General features: G+C 46.5%; 1 protein-coding gene across 4 annotated transcripts; it reads right to left on the bottom strand.

Moving 5' to 3' along the window:
* Positions 1-675: 675 nt before the first annotated feature.
* Positions 676-20,388, bottom strand: tmpoa (thymopoietin a). Of its 4 annotated transcripts, XM_080492274.1 has the most exons (8): positions 19,885-20,388; positions 9,678-9,795; positions 8,584-8,727; positions 8,317-8,474; positions 6,100-6,192; positions 4,253-4,297; positions 2,419-2,519; positions 682-2,299 (listed from the first exon to the last, which is right to left on the bottom strand). In XM_080492274.1, the coding sequence occupies exons 1-8, from the start codon at positions 20,125-20,127 to the stop codon at positions 1,936-1,938; spliced, it is 1,266 nt and encodes a 421-aa protein (XP_080348400.1). In that variant the 5' UTR covers positions 20,128-20,388; the 3' UTR covers positions 682-1,935. The 4 variants fall into 4 exon arrangements, with proteins under 4 accessions (XP_080348403.1, XP_080348400.1, XP_080348401.1 ...); XM_080492275.1 differs by lacking the exon at positions 4,253-4,297; XM_080492276.1 differs by lacking the exon at positions 6,100-6,192.

Here is a 20,388-nt window from a genome sequence, read left to right as displayed (position 1 = left end):
AAACCTAACTCTAAGCCCTAAGCCTGACCCTAAACTCCATCTCTAAACCTCTAAGCCTCACAGGGTTCATGGTGGTCTCGGAGGCTCCATGGAGGTCTCGGAGGGCCCATGGCTGCAAGGTGAGGATGTGGAGAAGAAGCATCACAGCAGTCCAATGTCCTCAATCACCGACTACCCCCGACCAGGGTCCGGAGAAGACCTGCGCCACTCAGAAACTCACCCTGGTCCGTCTCCAGGCCGACACAGCAGCACTGGTACCAAGACAGACCTGGCCGAGTCCTGGTCCTCGGCCAGGTCTTCGAACCAGTCCCCCACCAGCTGAGGAGGAGTGGCACTGGAAGGGATCACTGGACCCATTTGAAAAACAACTATCCTACATAAAGTTTATATTCAGCTCGTATTCGTCAGTTTTCTCTAAAGGGCCTTTTATCCTCAAAACTATTTTATGTTCAAAATATTCAACTGCTCGTCAAGACTTGCAAAATAAAAGATTAATTATAAAACAAACTGACCAATAAACATTATATACACATTTAATACGATATACTGGGTAATATTAGTTTTCAGATTAAGAGTCGACTTCCTCCGGATTATTTTCCAGCACGTCGAAACGTAAACAAATTACTCGTTTGGTTTTGGATGTTTCCCCCCCAAAATACATAAAATAAAATCATTCAAGTGAGAAACTCATTATTTTATAGAGTTTACATTGTCATGGAAACAATTTCAAACTGCAAATTTTCCATGAAGCACAAATTAACTTCAAACTCAGCCTGTAAGAAGGTTTTATAGTCTTAACATGTTAAAGTGTGTGTGTGTCTCACAGGAAGGTCCTGGAGGAGCTGCAGCGGCTCAACAAGTCGTTCTTTGAGGTAACGCAATAGTTTATTGAGAAGATATTCACGAGTACATCAGATACGTCGAATCATAATACAGAGAAACATTAGAAAAATATCGGTTTAAGATCTTGAAGCGTCGGATTATAAGAAAGACTGAGGGCAGAAGCGGTTCAGACCGTCTTCAGACTCTAAGGCAAAGGGTGAAGAAGCGCTCGCTCCACGACCTTCAGTACAAACAACATGCAACAAACACCAAGTGTAAAAAAAACCGTCACATGGCAGAACCAGGTGGTCCTGGTTCATCTGGAGCTCCGAACTCCAGCAGGTCCCCGAGTGTCCAACAACTCGTCGGGGGTGGGTGGGTGGGTGGGGGGGGGGGTCCGGTCAGCAGGGACGGGCCGGTCCACAGAGGGGTTTGACTCATTTCATCTCAGGGACACACACACTCTCTCTGGATTATTAAAATAACGGCATAATAATCTTTAAACAAGAAAAACTCTAAATGTTTACTCTTCAATTCAGTGCAAATGACATAAATACTTTGTTAAATATCTTTGTAAAACCTTGAAAAAGTTTAAATCTACAAAGGAAATCGAGTCGTTTGAAATCACGACTGAAGATTTGCTGCTGAACGACCCTTCGTCTCTTCAGGTCAAACCCCCGGAGGAGAACTCGCTTCACTAAAACAGACGAAACATCTGAATGCTTTCTGGTCACATGTAGGTGAGGCTGAATGTGTGAAAACATGAAGGCTACAATCTGCTAAGACACATTTCACTGATTCTGCAGGAAACGCTGTTAAATCTGAGATTTTCCGTGGAGAGCTCATCGTGTTCAGGTTTAGTAAATTCAATGTAAACTCTGTTATAACGCTCTTGAAGCTTTTGCACTGAAGCAAAGGGAAACACTAGAGGATGCCCCCTGCAGGTAGGACAGGGGACTGCATGCGGCTCCAAGATTAAAATGAGTTCAACTCGTCTGTTTGATTCAGATATGAAGGGAAAAACTGGCTGACATCAGAGGTAAAAACGAAAAGGCTACGAAAAGGATTCACTCTTTAAAAGACCACGAGGATTCAGACACCCCATCCCCCCTCCTACGCACTGCTGTCCTCCACCTGGTGGTCCGTTGCCGGGAACGGGTTCAGGGAGTCGGCCTCCATGGCCTGGTACACCAGGAAGAGGAAGCCGGCCACCACGGCCAGCAGGAGCAGCTTCTTCCACAGCGAGCCGGGGCGCGCCGCTTTGGAGGCGGCCGCAGGAGGTGCGGCGGCGGCCAGCAGCCTGGAGGAGGCGCTGAAGGAGGCGGGGGGCGGTGTGCTCACTGCCAGGCGCTCTGTGTAGCTGAAGCTGCTCAGCTTGGAGCTCAGGGGCGAGAAGAGACGCTTGTCATCGTTCCACAGGTCGCTGGGCGCCGCCGGGCGGCCGGCCGCGCCTCGGATGGGCCGCCTGCAGGTGGCGCTGCAACACAGACAGGAGGAGGTGAAGGAGGGAGGAGAGACAGACCTCCAGGTAGGAGGAGGAGAAACAGACCTGCGAGTGTAAACGTCTGGGAGCAGAGATAAATTGTGGGAACTTACTTGATTCCAGTTGGACTGTTGATGTCGTTTGTAAAAAGCTCCTTCAGGACGTCGTCTTCCTCCACCGGAAGAATCTGCTCACTGGCTGCGATCTTCTCCACCTGCACACAGGAGCAGAGTCTCACCAGAAGACCTCCACCTGTGACCCCACTCTCCTCCAGCAGGGGGCCCCCTGCATGAAACCAGACCCCTCTCACCATGTGACCACTTCACACACAATGAACCTACATGCAGCACCAGAGTGTGTGTGTGTGTGTGTGAGAGACAGGGCTGCAGCCCAGCATCATGTGTGAGGACAGCCCCCCCACCCCCCAACCCCCACCCCACACTGAGGAATAATGCCCGTCACTGTGTATCAGACCTCCTCAGCTGTCAGTGTGGGCAGCTGCACCCCCCACCGGATGGGGGACGGGTCCTAGAAACTGAATGCGAGAACGTCCTCCGTCGCCGCCCTGCTCTCTAGACCACCGATTCCCAGAGACTGCGCGAGATTTTATTTGGGTCGCCAAATAAATTTGCATCATCACTTAGTCTTTGAAGATTTATAGTTGCAGTACACATTTGAGCCACACGAGGTGCCATAACTTTACCACACTCCCGGTTTCCACCCGAACAGTTGAGACATTGTGAGCCTGAAATTAGCAGCGAGAATGGAGGCTTGGATAATTAAAAAGAAAGACCCAACTAACAAACAGACTGCAGCTAATGCTCGCCCACCTACCGCCTGCGAAGGAAGCCGGCACACGAGTGAGCATGAACCACCCCTGCTTTGAAACTAATAGCCACAGACCCAGCTAAAGAGCAGACTGCAGCTCACATTCGACCCGCCGATGACGGCGCAGGTGGAAGGGTCGACGCAGGTGAAGAGCCTCCGACTAACAAAAGAAAGTCAGGAGTGAGGCCATGCAAAAAGTATTTTTTGAACTATGGTTTTATTAATAGTTCCAATCCCAACCAAGAACCACGACCCATGTGTGTCATCTGCAGTGAAAAAGAAAAAACCTGTTAACTTCCTAAAATGCACTTATTTTTGCCTGATTTATGCACAAATTCGCTTCGCTCACAATTTCTATACGAGACCTATTGTGAGTTGGGTCGCGATCATTTTCACAACCTGGGTCACCAGAAAAAAAGTTGGAGAAACACTGCTCTAGGCGGACCCTCCCACTTCTTCACACAGACCCCGTCATCCGTCACACAACAAGCACCAGGCACGCTCCAGTTGTCTGCCGAACTCAGAATTCCCAGTTCAAGGTGGGAAAGTTAAGTTAAAAATCCCTGAAGTGAAAAACAAACAGATTTGTCTGTGATGGTCTGATGTTCATTTCTCTCGATTTGTCCTAAAAAAATATTTGGAAAAAGTTGCATCCGAATGAAAGTTATAAAAATTACATCAATTAAAACTAATCATAAATCAACAGGACATCCTGGGTATTCAAATCCATCCCCAACCTTCAATAAGTTTCAGCTGAAGTTCCAGGCTCTTTGCTCGCCGTAGGACTTTTTAGCATGTAGCATTGTCCCTGCTATACTCTGGAGGTGAGCATTAGCATGTAGCATTGTCCCTGCTATACTCTGGAGGTGAGCATTAGCATGTAGCATTGTCCCTGCTATACTCTGGAGGTTAGCATTAGCATGTAGCATTGTCCCTTCTATACTCTGGAGGTTAGCATTAGCATGTAGCATTGTCCCTGCTATACTCTGGAGGTTAGCATTAGGCCATTTGTGGACTTTGAATGGTGCGATCAAACCGAACGTTTTTTGGGGCTTTTTTTTGTGTGGAAGTCATTATTTCCGAGGTGTGAGACAACTGGAATCCATTAAGTGATCTTACATGGCGAACTGCTCTCACTGCTGCGTCTCTTCTCGGTTCAGGCTCCTGACAAACCAAAACAAACGGAAAGGGAACATGAAAAAAGTGTCCAAACCATATGGACTGAACCTGACGTCCTTCACTGAGGCCTTAATAAGTCAAAAAACTAATTTAAATTCACACTGTAGTGGCGGCTCTCTCCAGACTGAGTATGGGATTCATGAGCGGCGAAATCATGTCTTCACTGTCATCTTTAAATACAGTTAGGAATTCAATTTCAAACATGCAGAATTAAACAGTTCTCATGTGATGAACTGATAAAAAGTCGTACAGCTCAGATTTACTGGACATTCAGATTAAAAACTCAGTCTGCAGAGACAGTTTGTCTCATTAGGCGTTTTGACTCCAGTTCATAACGAACATGCTGGAAAGAATCTCATGTTTTCTTCACTAGAAACTCACATCTGTCAACAAATGAGTCCTGAAGAAACAGTTTCTCTTCTCAACAGCCCATTTGATCATTCTCGCTTTAAATTCATCTGTGGAGATTTTTCTTTTTCCGTCAGTCAACTCCAGTCATGGAGGCTGTTCTGTGGACATACGCTGACATCTCGGGGTCACACATGGTTTGTACCTTATCGTTTGATAAATACAGTAGAACCTCTGAGGAGGGGACACCCTGTACTGGGCAGACAAGTCACTGTGCACAAACACATATTTAACTGTTAACACACTGTGATGAGCGACAACCTGCCAAACGAGGACATCGGACAGGTTTTCCTGGCAAATTTCAAGCTGAGCGACACTGAAACGGCCAACATACTTGGGCTGGACCCGATTATTAGAATATTCAGGCCGCGGGTGCTACATGATTGCATCCACACTACACTCCGGGCTCTCTTCCATGCTCGTTCTGTAACGCAACGATCCCGAAAATCCCCACAGAGGGTCGAAGCGGAGCCTGGCGCATAAGGTGGATGGTGATTTTAACGTCACGCGTACTTAAGTTTCACTTTCACTTAACAGCAGAGAACATAAGGCCCGTGGGCCAAAACAGACCAGGAGGCTCCAATCTGGTCCCACCAAGCAAGGAGGTTATAAAGGATTTATACAAGTTTATTTTACATTTCATTGTATTTTGCACCAGAATGTTTCATTAAAATTGACTTTATGTTGAAATTGTAATCATTTTCATCTTACAAAAATATAGAGAATTTCATTACAAACACTGTGACCACAACAAAGAAAAACTTTCAAGTGTAAAGTTAAAGGTCATTATAGTTTATTTTACCAGTCTGGTCCACTCAGGATGTAACTGGACTGTATGTGGTCCCTGAAGTAAATTAAATCTTATTTAATAATTATCTTGTATACATCTTATATACATATGTATTTATATTGTATACATCTTGTATTGGTTCAGTTATGTGCTTTTAAATAACCATAACATATTTGGTGTTTGTAGGACCAGTTGATACTGAACGAACCAATTTGTCTTCGTGACCCGTCCCTCCAAAGAGAGGACGCCTGCCTCCAGGGGACACTTGCCCTTGGATTTGAGGGCGTCCCTACACCAGAGGTTTTACTGTAAATGGATTGTTAATATAAGTTGTGGTCCCGCTCTCCTGCAGGCCTCAGTTTGGTCCAGATTCTGATATACAACAAAATGTGAAGCAGAAAAGACAAGACTTGTAAAAAAACAACAAACCCGACACCCGTGAACGACGCAGTGTGAGCAGCACCCCCCATGACACGAGTCCTCACACACTCGCTCCACCACCCGGTGCACTCAGTCCATCGCACCACAACCCGGTGCACTAAGTCCAGCGCTCCACCACCTGGTGCACTGGTCAATCAGATAAACCGACCTCCAGCAGAGCCGTGTTGAGCAGGACGACGGGTGTTGGAGGCATTTCTCTGCTGGCTTTCACAGGACGTAGTCTCACCGTCCCCTGGTGGAGCTGCGGGTTTCAGACAGAAGGTGGAGGAAGACTTTCACCACAGATTGTAGGAACTGAAGAGTCTGTGCCGGAGGTCAAACTCAAACCACAAGTGAACAAGCACCACTGCTGTGGAACGGAACATATGAAGAATACTACAGCTGCACCACTGGACCAAACGTGAGTGCAGAGGACGACCATGAGGAAAGAACAGAAGCTTCAGAGAGGAGCTGTGATCAGGACTCGTCTACAAACCAACAGTGCGAGTTCAGCATGTGGTGACAAGCCAGATGAACTGAAGGTCCCTGAAGGCCTCATCAGATTAACTGAAGCTTCACAGGCTGCAGAAGAAACCAGGAGCCCAGTTTACCTCCGAGTCTTAATCAACCTGAAAGAAGCGTCAACAATCCCAAAGTTTGAATCAAATGAAGATGAAACCTGTCCATCGCTCAGCAGGCGGTCCGACAACAAAGTCAGCATTCGACCCTGTTCAGGTGAGTCTGCACAAGATACCGAACCTTAAAGGGGCGTGTGTTTTTATGTTTCAGTGAAATAAGACAGCTTTTAGAAAACCGCTATTCCAACATGTTAATGCTAATTCCAGCTGCTGAGGGTGAAGCCTAATGCCAATGGTTCAGCATTCATGAGTTTGTTAATCAGATCTTTTTTTTTTAACTCCAGTAAACAGGAGTTTAGTGAAACTGCAAACGCAGCTCTTCTGAGGGCTGTGAACTCTTTAAGTCTGTCCACAGAAAAACAACTCACACGATTATGTGAGATTATTGGAGTCAGACCACCGGGGTTCACGTGCTTCTCATTCCTGACGACACACACACACACACACAGACAGAAAAGCAGGGGGCGCTGTGAGCTTAGAGACGAGAACTTCCCCCTTTTTATCTCTGCTCCACTACACCCAGCAGGAGGAGGAGCTTCACAGGTTTTTTTTTTTTTTTTTTTTCTTTAAATCACAACAACAGCATTCAGAGGGGGGACATAGGGTGGTGGTGGTGTGTGGTGTGGTGGTGTGTGGTGTGGTGTGGGGGGGTGTCATCCAGCGAGTGCACGACAGCAGCTAATCCTCGTCATGTGCTTCGAGTCCGAGCTGGGTGTGACTGCGCCAATGAAACTGAAACAACACACACACACACTTCCTGTGGAACGGCCCAGGAAACTAATGAAGTCCAGCTGCCGACACACACACACATATAGAATGTCCTGGTCACACCAACGAGTAAAAAAATCACATTCTCTCCATTTAATCAATCAGAACAGACCCCCCACCCGTTAAATTGACACAAAAATACATCTACAGCTCGACTGAGCGTCACAAAGCCAACATGTCCAAAGCACAAAGCAGAGCAGACTGACTGCAGGGAACCAACACATCATTATATCAACATCAGAGCAGAAATCAACAAACAACCTCAGAAAATAAGAAAAAGAACAGCAGTCTGGTTAAAACCGGGTCCCGGAAGAGAAACAACTCTGTTCTGCTGACAACATAGAGCTATTTAACCCGTTACCACAAAATGGTGGACACACCGAGGCTTCAGGTGCGTCTCCATCATGGCCGCAGCATAAAGAGTCGCTCCATGACTTTAGATTCAGACACCCTGAAAAAGTGTCAATACGCAGGTGCAAAATGTATTGAAAGTAAAACAGGAAGGCAAAGCGTCTGACAAGAGCAAATCAGGAAAAAGTCACAAAATCCTGAATTACATGCCAGAGTGGACGACGACCAGGCTACCTTAGTGGCAGAGCTCGGGGGGGGGCACCTAGAGGGGGAGGACAGTGAGCTAGAGGAGGGGAGGACAGGAGGGGAGGACAGTGAGCTAGAGGAGGGGAGGACAGGAGGGGAGGACAGTGAGCTAGAGGAGGGGAGGACGGCCAGCTAAAGATGAGGACCGCAAGCTAAGGGTGAGGACCGCAAGCTAAGGGAGAGGACGGCCAGCTAAGGGAGAGGACGGCCAGCTAAGGGAGAGGACGGCCAGCTAAGGGAGAGGACCACAAGCTAAGGGGAAGGTTTAACGGTAGAACCGTATACCGGGAGCACGTGGGGAAAGTTTCACGCAATTGACATGTGGATACCAACCAATTGTAGTTTCCATGACAACAGAAGAACAAGGGGTTGTGCTCTCTCACCATGTGGTGCTGGCCGCTTCGGGTCCGGGTGGTGACGGGGGTCTTTCCTCGGCTCCTCACTGTTCTCCCCACCACTGGCACTGGTTCTGGTTCTGGCTCAGGCTCCGGTTCAGGCTCAGGCTCCACCTCAGGTTCAGGTTCAGGTTCCGGCGTCACCTCTGTCAGATCAAGAAACTTTCAGCAAAGTAAAAAACATTCCACCGCTCTGAATCTTGTCCTCGTATCACAGAGACACAGGTGTGTGTTCAGCAGGGGACCGGGTCTCACCGTCCTCCTTGTCACTGTACAGGTCCGACTCAGAGTTCCCGTTGTGGTTGACCTGCAGGTCCGTCAGCACCAGCTGAGGAAGAGTGACGGGCCCGTTATCCAGAAGCTTCTGCAGCTTCTTCTCATACAGCTTCCTGGTGGAGGCTAGGGAGGGGGGGGGACGACAACGACACACCTGAACAACATGCCCCTGAACACACAGACGTGTTCATAAAGAAGACAAAACCTGATGCGAGTGCGAGAGCATGATGTTTGAAGCAAAGTAGCTTCTTTGCTGTCCTGACACACTGAGCTGCTCATGTCTTTGTTACGTCTCCTTTAAACTGCAGAAGCCAGACTTGAATCAAAGCTGCTCCACCAGGTAATCTGACTGAATGCCGCCACTTCACTGGAGGGAAGATTCACACAAAACTGTCTGAAACCGTGTAATAAAACCAAACTGCAAAAATAGTAGAGACCAGGGCTGCTCAATATATCACACATTTATGTTCACCACATCATTCTAGAAGGAACAGGCTTCAGAAGTTCGTCATTAAAATACTTTCCTGCTGACTTTAAATCAGGCTGACACTAACATTAACCTGCTGGAAACTATAGAATTAGTAATTTCACACAAGAGCTGCTGTCATCTGAAAATCCCAGCAGCTTTTTTCTGAAGCAGATCGAGAGGAATGAAATTACAGAGGTAGTAAATCCAATAAAAACCAGTTAACCGCAAGATTTCAGTGAATTCATTGCGATTACTTGCAATTACTAACCCTAACCCTCGTCTGTCGGAGCAGGAATGAAACATTATCCTCAGAAGTCCAGTATTTTAATTTTTCCAGTCACATGGTTAAAACTGGGCCCAAGAAGAGAAAGAGCACTGTGATTCAACACCCGATGGAAACATAAGCTCAAATCAAAATATATATATATATAATAAATGTAAAGTGAAATGGCAGTGAAGAGCCGGAATGGTCCAGCAGGTGATTCTAAAGAGTCAAATCCATCCTGACCATGACCCTGACGGTCCTTGAGGCTAATCAGCAAACCTGTGAACTGAAACACCTGTCTGGGTGTGTGTGTGTGTGTGTGTGTGTGTGTGTACTCACCCACCACCGGCCCCACGTCCATCCCCAGCTTGAGCAGCTTGTCCCTCAGCCCCTCATCGGTCAGCACAGTGACGTCCAGCTCGCCCGCCAGCAGCTTGTCAGTCTTCTTGGTGGCTTTCTGTTGACAGTGGAGGTCCGGGTCAGATCGAGGACAGTCATGGATTCATCTCAGTCCTGAGGCGGCTCAATCAGCCAGGTCACATGGAAACATTCAGATAGCCAACATTTCTGCTCCCACGTGCTGAGTGGTGCGGCCGGCTCATATCTGGAAACACACTCAACTTTAACTTAACTTCCATTGAGAGGACGGACTCTGCCTGGGAATAAAGATGTAACCAGTCTGAATACGTCTGCCTCTCTCCCTCTTCACAACATTTCAATCACAAAAGACTGAACAGTAATCAGTGGGGTGTCCATTCATGCTCTGCACGGCCAAGTTTGACCAGTCAGGAGACGTGCTGCTGTCCTCGTCAAGTCCACCAGGGAGACACGAGTATCTCAGGTCAAAGTCCAAACAAAAAACAAACAAAACAAAAACCAGGTCCAGCCAGAACTGGGGTAAATGAGGGGCAAGAGAAAGGGCACTGTGATTCGAGAGCACAATGACATTAGTGCAACATCGACACGAGCCAAAATTATCTTTTTTCTCTTCGGGGTTCTCAAAACAAATTCTGTCCACACGTCACTATGAACACAGCTCAACACAAGGCTTCAGGGAATGTCATACACATGCCAGGCCTTTAGGGGCGCTGTGACTCACCAAACACACTAAAAATGCAGAAGAAGAGACTGAGCGCATGGAAATTTAGAAGTAAACTTCTGCTCATAAACTAGGTCTATGGCCCTGCTACACCTTGGGGTGTGCATGGCACACGCAGTTTTTTTTTTTTTAATTTTCCCACTCTGGGACACGTGTTAAAAAAACAACTATTTTTGCGCTTCTAAAACGCTGCCTCGTGTGGGTGATCGGCCAAAAACAGCTTGTTTACGTGAAAAGGCGTTCTCATGTGGACGGCCCCTAACACTGTACATTTTAGGCCCCACTCACTCGACAACGTTCAGAGTGGGACCTCGTTCGTTTCAGAAAAGTTTTCGTTTAGACGGCAAAGGCAGAGTCGCTGAAAACGATGTAGTCAGGGGTATCAAAGAAAAGTTCCACCTCGGGAGCCCATTTGAAAAAGTGACGATGGCAGGGAGTCTGCGTATCGCTGTCGTGTGAACAGACATCCCGAAGCCGACAAAAGTTTTAGGGTTGCACTCGTTTTCATGTAAACAGAGCCTCTCAGGAGAACCGTTTGCTCTCCTACTGACAGTACGCAGCATTCTAAATAGTGGAAATCTGTGGAATGCATGACCTGAAGTAGTGACGCCCACATCGCACACAGCAGCCCTCGGATGTGTAGACAACAGTTGGTATGAAGTCTGTCTGCAGCAGATAAACATCCCAGCGAACTCACTGGGATCGTTCAGTGTTCAGGTGTTCCACAGGTTATGCAGCACATTTAATTTCCGTCTCAAAGAGTTGTGAAAGTCCTCATGTTGTGGTGTAGTACACGTTGTCCCACGGTCCTGCTTCCCCTCATAACTCGGCGTGTAAACACTGGGAAGTCATGAAATGAGCTCTGACAGTTGCAGACAGGTTTTTCAGGCTTTACGTCACACAACAAGCTGCAACACACACGGCTGAAGGTCAGCTTCAAGAAGCTACAGCGACACAAAGGGAAGGCTTCAACACTTCTGGGAAAATGCTGCAGATGAAACGTGTGCACACAAAAATTTCCTTTCATTTCCCGAAGCTAACTCCGGCGGCAGAGAGAAGGAGGCGGGGCCGAGCCCTGCCGGAGGCGTTTCGTGATAGTAAACACAGAGCGGGCCGGAGACGGAGCCTGCAGGAAATTACTGCCAGACTCCAGTGAATCCTGCAGTCAATAAAAGACACGTGCAGGATGCTTTGTTAATGCTGTGCTTATATCGTCCACGTGCCTCCATCATTAATCCAGAGGGGTGCAGGAGAAACTTACTCCACCTCTTTGTGTTAGAACCAACTCCTGAAGGGAAACGGTAGTTTGTAGAAACTACACGGCTACTCAGGCCCCGTTTACACAACCAAAATGAGTGTAATCGCAAAACTTTTGTCTGATTCATGACATACAGGACAGCGGTGCTTGGAGTCCCTGCAACAGTCGATTGTTACTGCACATGCACACCCGACTCCCTGTCCTTATTCTAGTTTTATCATCCATGTTGGTAGTTTGATAGTTGAGATTCTCCTCTAATATGAATGTAGGTTTTCTCCAATGTGTTAACATTTATAGCGTATAGTTCTCTGCACACATGTATGTGTGGTTTCATTACAAAAAACAGCAACAGCGCCCCCTCCTGGCCTGTCATACTAAGATCATTTTCAGTGCCTCTGCTTTTGCTGCGTAAACGTGAAACTTTTCTGAAACAAACGAGGCACTGTCACTCTGAACCTCGTCGTATAAATATGGCCCCAGCTAATGTTTCATTCATATACAAAATATTCACCCTCCCACCACTAGTTGGAGCAATAGCAGTATTCCTTCCTGTAGAAGTACTCGAGTACATAGCAGTTTTCAAATGGCACCGACCACCACAATGGCATCAAAGACCCGTTTCACTTTGCTTCCTGAAACTTGAAAGGCTTCAGGAAGTTTCTGGAAGATGTTGAGTGTGAATACATGCTGCAGTGACAATGCTACATGCTAAATGCTAACCTCCAACTTCAGAATTTGACATGGTGTAGCTGCGGTGCTACTTGTTAGCATTTCCTTAATATGTACAATACACATTCACCATCATTCATGGCAGATGGAAACTGATGCTTTTGCAACACTGGTACCAGAGGATAAATGGGTCATAGAACGATTGGATAGATGACGAGGGAGAAGATATTGGCTTTTGAATCATTTGAACAAAAATCCATATCAGTACATCATCATAACCCAGACAGAGGTCAAAGGTCACAGCTGCAGCATCCATCCTGATTACAAAGGTCAGATGCTGTTGAAGGTCTAACACTGATTTAATTTTTTCTTGATATTATGCAGCTTTGGCTACAACACTAGTAACATAACCAGCTACTGAATTACATGGAAGACATTTCTGATCTCCTCTGACGAAACATCTGGACCTGCCGATATGTACCGTCTCTGGCAAAACCAACCAGGCCTCAAACTGACAGTCAGTTCTATTCTCGTCCAGTCTAATTAGTTGATCTACTTTGTCACAAAGGCCAACCAATAGTAACCGTCGACATCGAGTCAGAGTTAATATTCGGTCACGAGTCGTCCGACAGCGTAGTGAGGCCTCTTCCTTCCATCACGTCTCTGCAGCGAGTTACCGATGTGACTTTAACAGCTTCAGCAATTAAAACATATCAAGCTTTTGGATGTTTTATACTGTGGGTTAAAAATAAAGAAACACTTTATAAATCAGATTGGATATAAGATGAAGTCCATGCTTGAGGATCAACTCTTTCGCCAGCTGGAAACAAAAAACAGAAGGGTAATTTATTTACTTTAGTCTTTGGGCAGAGACAAAAATTCCTCTTTGGAGTGTAAGAGTTTTTTTTTTTTTAAAGGAATATACCGTATAGTTCCCCACAGACACGCAGTGCGTGAGTGTAAGCCTCAAGGAGAGCATCTATTGGGAACATGTGAGCTGCAGGTTAAAACAATCTGTAAAATACGGTAATCACATGTGCCTTTGTTGACATGGAAGTCGTTCTGCAAACCGTGCATGCGCACATCCAGATTAGCTGTTGCAGTCTTGAAAGACGTTAAGAATAAAATGACCGTGAGAAAGGCCCGGAGCGTGTCCAGAGTCGGCAACTGCTGACCCGACCCTCTACGCTGACCCGCTGGTGGACGCCGCCCCGCGACCACTCTGCGCCGCGCTGAGACGCAGACATGGCGTCTCTTCTCTCAGGCTCTTAGTGCTCTTCTATCAGGAACTATACGGTAAACACGAGGAGCCCACATAGCACCACAAACACACATACAGCTCTTTGAACTGAAGCAGATATTTGAGCTCACGGTGCTGACGAGCTGTGTGCTGAAACTAGCCCTAGCAGGACTAGGACACTCTTGCTCCCACTAGTGGTGGGAGGGTGCATGACGTAAATAGAACAGTAACTGGTATTTGTCGTGGAAAAGATGGTGCAGGATGACGGACATGCAGGACAGTAGAGACAGTCCGGGGTGAACATGTGGGTGCAGAATGGAGACGGAGCCGCGGCCTCGGGTTGCACTGCCTGATATGAAAGGCGTACAGAGAGCAGTCTGGTGCGACTGGCCTCAGCAGGGTTTGTCTGGATGGTTTCCAGCCCGTTTCATAACATCGGCAGCAGTCTGAGCGGGAAAGCAGGAGGAGGAAAAAAAAAGGAAGAGAAGCCACACCCGGGCTTTTAAAATCATAACTTTGCCGTGAGATCATGGCTTCGTGCAGCAAACCAAGTGGGAATGCCGTCACACTTTCCTCTGCCTGCAGGAGCAGGGCAGACGAACCAGGACCTGTGGCTGCTTGGCTCAGTAACAGGGACTGTGCTACACCAGAGTTTACTCACACTCACTGCTACAGTGGAGGGAAAGGAGGAGGCACGAGCCTCATCGCAGGAAGAATGTTAGGAATGAGCCGCCTGTCCACCTGCAGCCAGTCCGACATGAGCAGCACGTCTGAACAACAAACTCACTGCACACGTGGAAGCAGGCGGCACACGTTCCTCTTCCACGAGAAAGCATTTCCTCAATGAAGAGGCAAAGACAAGCACACACCTCCACCCTGGGACAAGGACAGAGACACACCGGGTGCAGAGTCAGAAAAGCAAAAGAATGCTTTAATGGTTTGTCGACTAAAAAACATGCTGAATCCAAATAAAGAAATCTTCATTACTTTTTTAAGAATCAAAAGTTAATTCTGACAAGTTCTGAGCGGGTGAAGTTCCTGGAGCATCTCCATCACGGTTCACGGATAACAGAGTGACTCTGAACACCCCCTTGTGGAACTCGCTGGTATTACTGGACAGTCCAGATAGCTAGCTTCCCCTGCAGCCCCGCTCGTCTGTTTGACGTCATGACCTAAAGAGGTTTTACTCCTGGAGCCTATCAGGTTGGACCTTCTTATGGATAATTTAAGGTCGAGGTGAGCAGTACTGTTGGTTGTATTTTATCCATCTCTGGTCTCAGTCAGTTGATGATTTAAAGCTCCTCTCAGGAAACCACACAGAGGTGATGTAAAGCCGTTTCCACTGCACAAAATGTGCCGGGATGGAACGAAAACGCTTTGGTACGGTTTGGGTTTTCGTGCATTTCCACAGCAAAAGTTGTGGATGGTACTGAAATAATTGTACCAAAGGGTTACGCTTTTTGTCATCTTTCAGTTGGGGTACCCAGCACAACTGAACAGGTAGATTCTGAGAAGCAGTCTGCTGACTGGTCAGTGATTTACTTTCAACACGCCTGCAATATCTAAATATCTCATCGGCTGTATGAATCCTCTGTTGTCGTTTACATACTCTGCTTTGCACTGGTTGTTTTGCTAACCTGTTATTTTTTTTAGCCATGGAGCCACAACTGCAACTTCCACATGGGTCACGAAAGTGCAGATGTGACGTCGGAGCACACACCGGCGACGTGACACCGGCGTCACCGGCTGGAAGGCGTCACGTCATTGGCCGCTCTCTCAGAACCAATGCAGAAGCTGCAGCTCCATGGGAGGAAGGAAGAGAAAAGGCTGCAGGATGTTCAATCATCCGACATGTTCTTCTCAGCAGCTGTGTTTACAGGACAGGAATAATGATTAAAAACCTCCATGTTAACACTTCAGATCCGGGGCTGATAGGGTCTATTCAGAAAGAATGGAGTCTTAGTGATGATACTTTTTTTTTACACTTCAAAGCTGGCGACAGACTGATGACCTGCACTGTGTAAACAACTGGGCACACAAAGCTGCAGCTCATCTTCCAACCTGAGAACAGGAAGTGATGCAGGAAAGAGAAGGGAGGTAAATGAGTTTTTAATGACACTGAACAAAAACTCATTAGGGCGTTCACTACATTGTTCTCGTGAAACGATTAATCCTGAAACAGGGGAAGTGATGAAAAACTACGTCACCTTTCAGCAGCTTAAACAAAGAATTTAATCAGAAATTAATAAAATACAAACATAAAAACTATTCTGGCATTTCACTGCATCGACAGTTCCTTTTCACTAATTATTAGATGTAAATAAACTGCTAAATAATCAGCTCAAAAGTTCACTTTCTTATAAGATTTTAATAGTTTCAATAACTCACGAGGGGGAAAAACCCAGAATCAAGATGCTTCCTCTTAATACTAGATCTATAACCCTGTGACTCTCTGTGATGTCATCACCCATCTCTCGATCTATAACCCTGTGACTCTCTCTGTGATGTCATCACCCACCTCTTAATCTATAACCCTGTGACCCTCTCTATGATGTCATCACCCACCTCTCGATCTATAACCCCGTGACCCTCTCTATGATGTCATCACCCACCTCTCGATCTATAACCCCGTGACCCTCTCTGTGATGTCATCGCCCACCTCTTGACCTATAACCCCGCCTCCTTCTCTGTGATGTCATCACCCACCTCTTGACCTATAACCCCACCTCCCTCTGTGATGCCATCGCCCCACATCACCTCTCTGTGACGTCCCTTAACAACATGGTGGACGACCTGCTCCAGGTAGAGCTGCAGAAGCTGCTGATGCTCGTCACTTTAATGAGGCCACATGTTGGATTTCTCAAATGCAACAATTTCTTTTTCATGCCATCTTCTTTTGTATTTTCATTGCATTTTTGTGGCTGGGTTATAGCACACCCTTAGGCCTGGCACATGTACTACATCATTTTGAGTCACTTTCATGGCGCCACATGACATTTCCTGCACTCATGCTGTGTGGACGGGAATCTTTCTAAACAACGACAGGGAGAAAAAGAACGTCTTGGCTCGTGTGGCCTCTACTTGGCTCATGAAATGTAAACAGTGAAACCAGTAATTACTCAAAAGCAATCACTTCCAAAGTCACACCTCCAAACAAGGTGAGGCTGGTATCAAATTATATGCTTCATATCCCAACAGACATCATAAAATGCATTATCGAGTAGGACTGCATAGTAAACCACAACTATTATCATTAATACTACATCAACATGCACAATGAGGCTGGAGTCAAATTACAAGCTATCCAGGTTAAGTAGCTACTTAAAAGGCAGATTAATAAATGTGCATGATAAAATCCAAATTACAGTGACAACTGGATTATCATGCTGCACTGTCAAAAACTGCATGAGGCTGGTGTTAAATTACAAGCACTGGATGACACACCTTCCTAAAGACGCAGAACAATAAAAAGGAGGATTTCTCTGTTGCAGCTCCAGAACATGAACAGCAGAACTGAACCTTTACCAAGAAGTATTTCAAATTTAACCTCACAATAAATACTGGTAGAACTGTGATGAATCTCCCGTTTGGGGCACCCGTGCTCCGCCAAGAGACATTTGTCCAATCAGACCGAGCCTGGCTGCATTAGGGTTTCACTTCTTTATTTCAACAGAAGAAATTACTAAAAAAAAACATATTTGTAGGAGAAAACGAGAAGTGAGTGAGTTTGTTTGGAATCTGCAGGCTGACTTCACCTTACCTCACAACGTTTTACAGACATTCAGACACGCGAGGTGATTTATTAATGCAGTTCAACACAAAACCTCCCCGACACAAAGTATGCAGCACGACATCTGCTCCGTGTTCCACACTGGACGTTCAGTCACCGCCTGCCGCTCATTTTTCACATGCCACCCGTTTGTTCACATTCATTCATTCATTCATTCAGCCTCCAAAACAAGCCGGGACCTGCAGCACACGACGACACAGCAGAGCTCAGAGCGGAGAGGACACGTGAACCAGAGTTCAGAGAAGATGTGAAGCCGAGGGAAGGAATGCAAGACGTCTGTGGCTACCGGGGGATCGTTATTAAAACTACACAGGAATGCTGACAAACTGCCTCTGCACACTAACACTGGCCTTATCGTCAGTATTCATGAGAAGTGAGATATTCTAGCTTAAAGAAGAAGCAGCAAACAAAAGAATAACATGGTCATTCAGTTATCCTTTTGTTTGGATGGGGGGTATCATCCTGATTATTTAACAATGGGACCGTTTTTTTAAACACAGATCTGGTCGTCTGGTCACATTACAAGATGCTGCCTTCCTTAAATAATCCCAATGTTAAGGAGCCAAATACCAGATTATACCAATATAATCCATGAAAAAGTGAAAAAGTCAATTAGTCAAATTTATATCGAGATTACGATTATGGCTCCAGACGATCTCAAAATTCATAAAATCGAGGAGAAACCATTACGTTGTGGAGTCGATGAACGGGAGTCGGAGGAAAGGAACTCCACACTTTATTCTCCATTCAACCACACTTCTCAGTAACTCTTTCCTTTTCTCTTTCTCTGCACCATGAGAGTGCATACGCTGTGTAACACCAAAATACTTCCAACCAGAAACCCCACCGCTCTAAAAAATAAGGTTCCCCACCAACCCACAGTAACTGTGGTGATCAGTTAATTTCATAATTCACCAAAATGTGGAGTTTTCCTTCTGAGACGCACTGTTGCCAACTTTCTCACTAAACATATAATAAATATTTATTGAAGTATATCTATCTCTTATTGCATTTTATTTATTTCTTGTTTTCAAAAGATTGAGTGCAGTACAAAAGTTTAGTTTTCATTACTATGTTACAAGATATTTTCATATATTAAGTCTTTTTTTAAAAACATGTTCAATAAATACTGTTCCAAATACAAAGACATAATCGTGTAAATAATCATGATTTCAATATTACCCCAAATCATCGTGATTAGGATTTTTTCCCATAATCGAGCAGCCCCAATTTCTCTCCAACATATATTCTTGTTAAAAAGCAGTAATACAGCTGATCTGTTGTCAGATATTGATCTTTGGATAACTTCAAACAGCCTCTCTGGATAATCCAGATTGAGAGCTTTTAGTCTTTAATCTATACGTGAGAAATGTAACTTCGTTGTATTCCCAGGTGGAGTGAAGGTTCACAAAGCCACCACTGGGTTTCAGACAGCATTACATTTTTACCTAAAAGGTCTAATGCATATAGAGCTTTAAGCTGTTGCTCTACACGTCAGGCTTTACTTGTGGAAACTTTAACTTCTCGTATTCCTGCATTAAAGTAAAGATCCACCGCTCAGAAGCTCCTGTGATTCATTCACACAAACACAACAAAGTAGAGAGCAACCGCGAGCCTCCAAGTCCAATTCAAACAACCACAATAAATGATCACACACACACCCCACCCAGAGTGGAGGGTGTGTGTGTGTGTGTACACACACACTCACACTCCTCACTGACACACATTACAATGAGGCGGGAAACCTTCAGAGGAAGTGACTCTTAAATGTGTGAATGTGGTTTGTGATGGCAGTAAACATTCATTCATAAATTCATTCATTCATTCCAGATGTGCAGATGGTGGACATGAAGGGCCCCTGGTTTCAAAACTCAGGCAGGACAATGAGAGAATACTGGGGAGTCTGGTGATAAGGAATCTGCAGCAGCACAAACACATTTAAGTCTCACAATTAACAGTGATCTTTCTCTTGGTTCTGATTTACATCCGCCGTTTCTTCCTCCTGCGTTTCTGCACTAAAGGGGGTTTGTGTTTTAGAGCAGGGGTGTTAAACATGTGGACCAACAGGCCCCGGGGCCCCTTCAGGTGGAGGTTTGACATCCAGCAGGGAAAGAAAGTTCTACCGAGAGCAGAAAACAACCGCGAGTAGTGAAAAATCACACTTCAAACCAAGAACTTTCAAGCTTCTGACATAACGACTGAGTTTGTTTGCAACAAAATACAAAGGAAATATACTTTTATATTATCCACCACAAAAGTCAAGCTTATTTATATAACAATAAAAACAACTAAGGTCCAAAATACTCAAATTTAAACGTGCAAATATGTGGTAAAAGCAAATTTAGTGTGGCTCCTGAAGAATTGTACAGCTTCAGCCTGCCCCGGTGAAGCTCACCACCCTGCCCCCGCCCCGGGACTCACCCTGCCCCGGCACAGCCCACAACCCTGCCGCGGTGAAGCCCACCACCCTGGCCCCGCTGCGTGACTCACCCTGCCGGAGGACCGGCCCCGGCCGGATACCACGGGCGGAGGCAGCTCCTCGTCGCTGGAGAAGGCGTCCAGAGTGGCGGCCGGGACCCGCAGCTGGTTCTGGGCGGTCAGGTTCTTGAGGTACAGCTGCACGTACACGTCCTTGGTGGGGTTCCCGCCAGGCAGCTCCACGTTGTGGGCCAGCAGCTCGCTCTTCAGCCGCTCTTTGGTCAGCACGGACGGGTCGTCCAGGTATTCCGGCATGTCGGCGGCAGACGGAGGGACGAGAGCGCACCGTCACCCGGGAAGAGTAACCAGCGAGGGGGCAGAGGACCGGGCCGACAAGGAGAGGGGGGAGGGCCGGGCAGCGGCTCACCAGCGCCACCTGCTGGGCTCGAGAAGGAAAACACCCCAGGTGTGTGAGGCAGTGCGTAGAAGAGAAAAGAGTAAATAAAACACGGAGCGCCCTGCCCTCTTCTGCTTCATCGTCCTCCCGCCACCAACAAGAAATCCCCTTGAGGCTCC

This window comes from Lipophrys pholis (assembly GCF_963383615.2).
Source record: "Lipophrys pholis genome assembly, chromosome: 22".
NCBI classification, from domain to species: domain Eukaryota; kingdom Metazoa; phylum Chordata; class Actinopteri; order Blenniiformes; family Blenniidae; genus Lipophrys; species Lipophrys pholis.
Note: the sequence above shows the minus strand (reverse complement) of the source record. Positions and strands in the feature narration are given on the sequence as shown.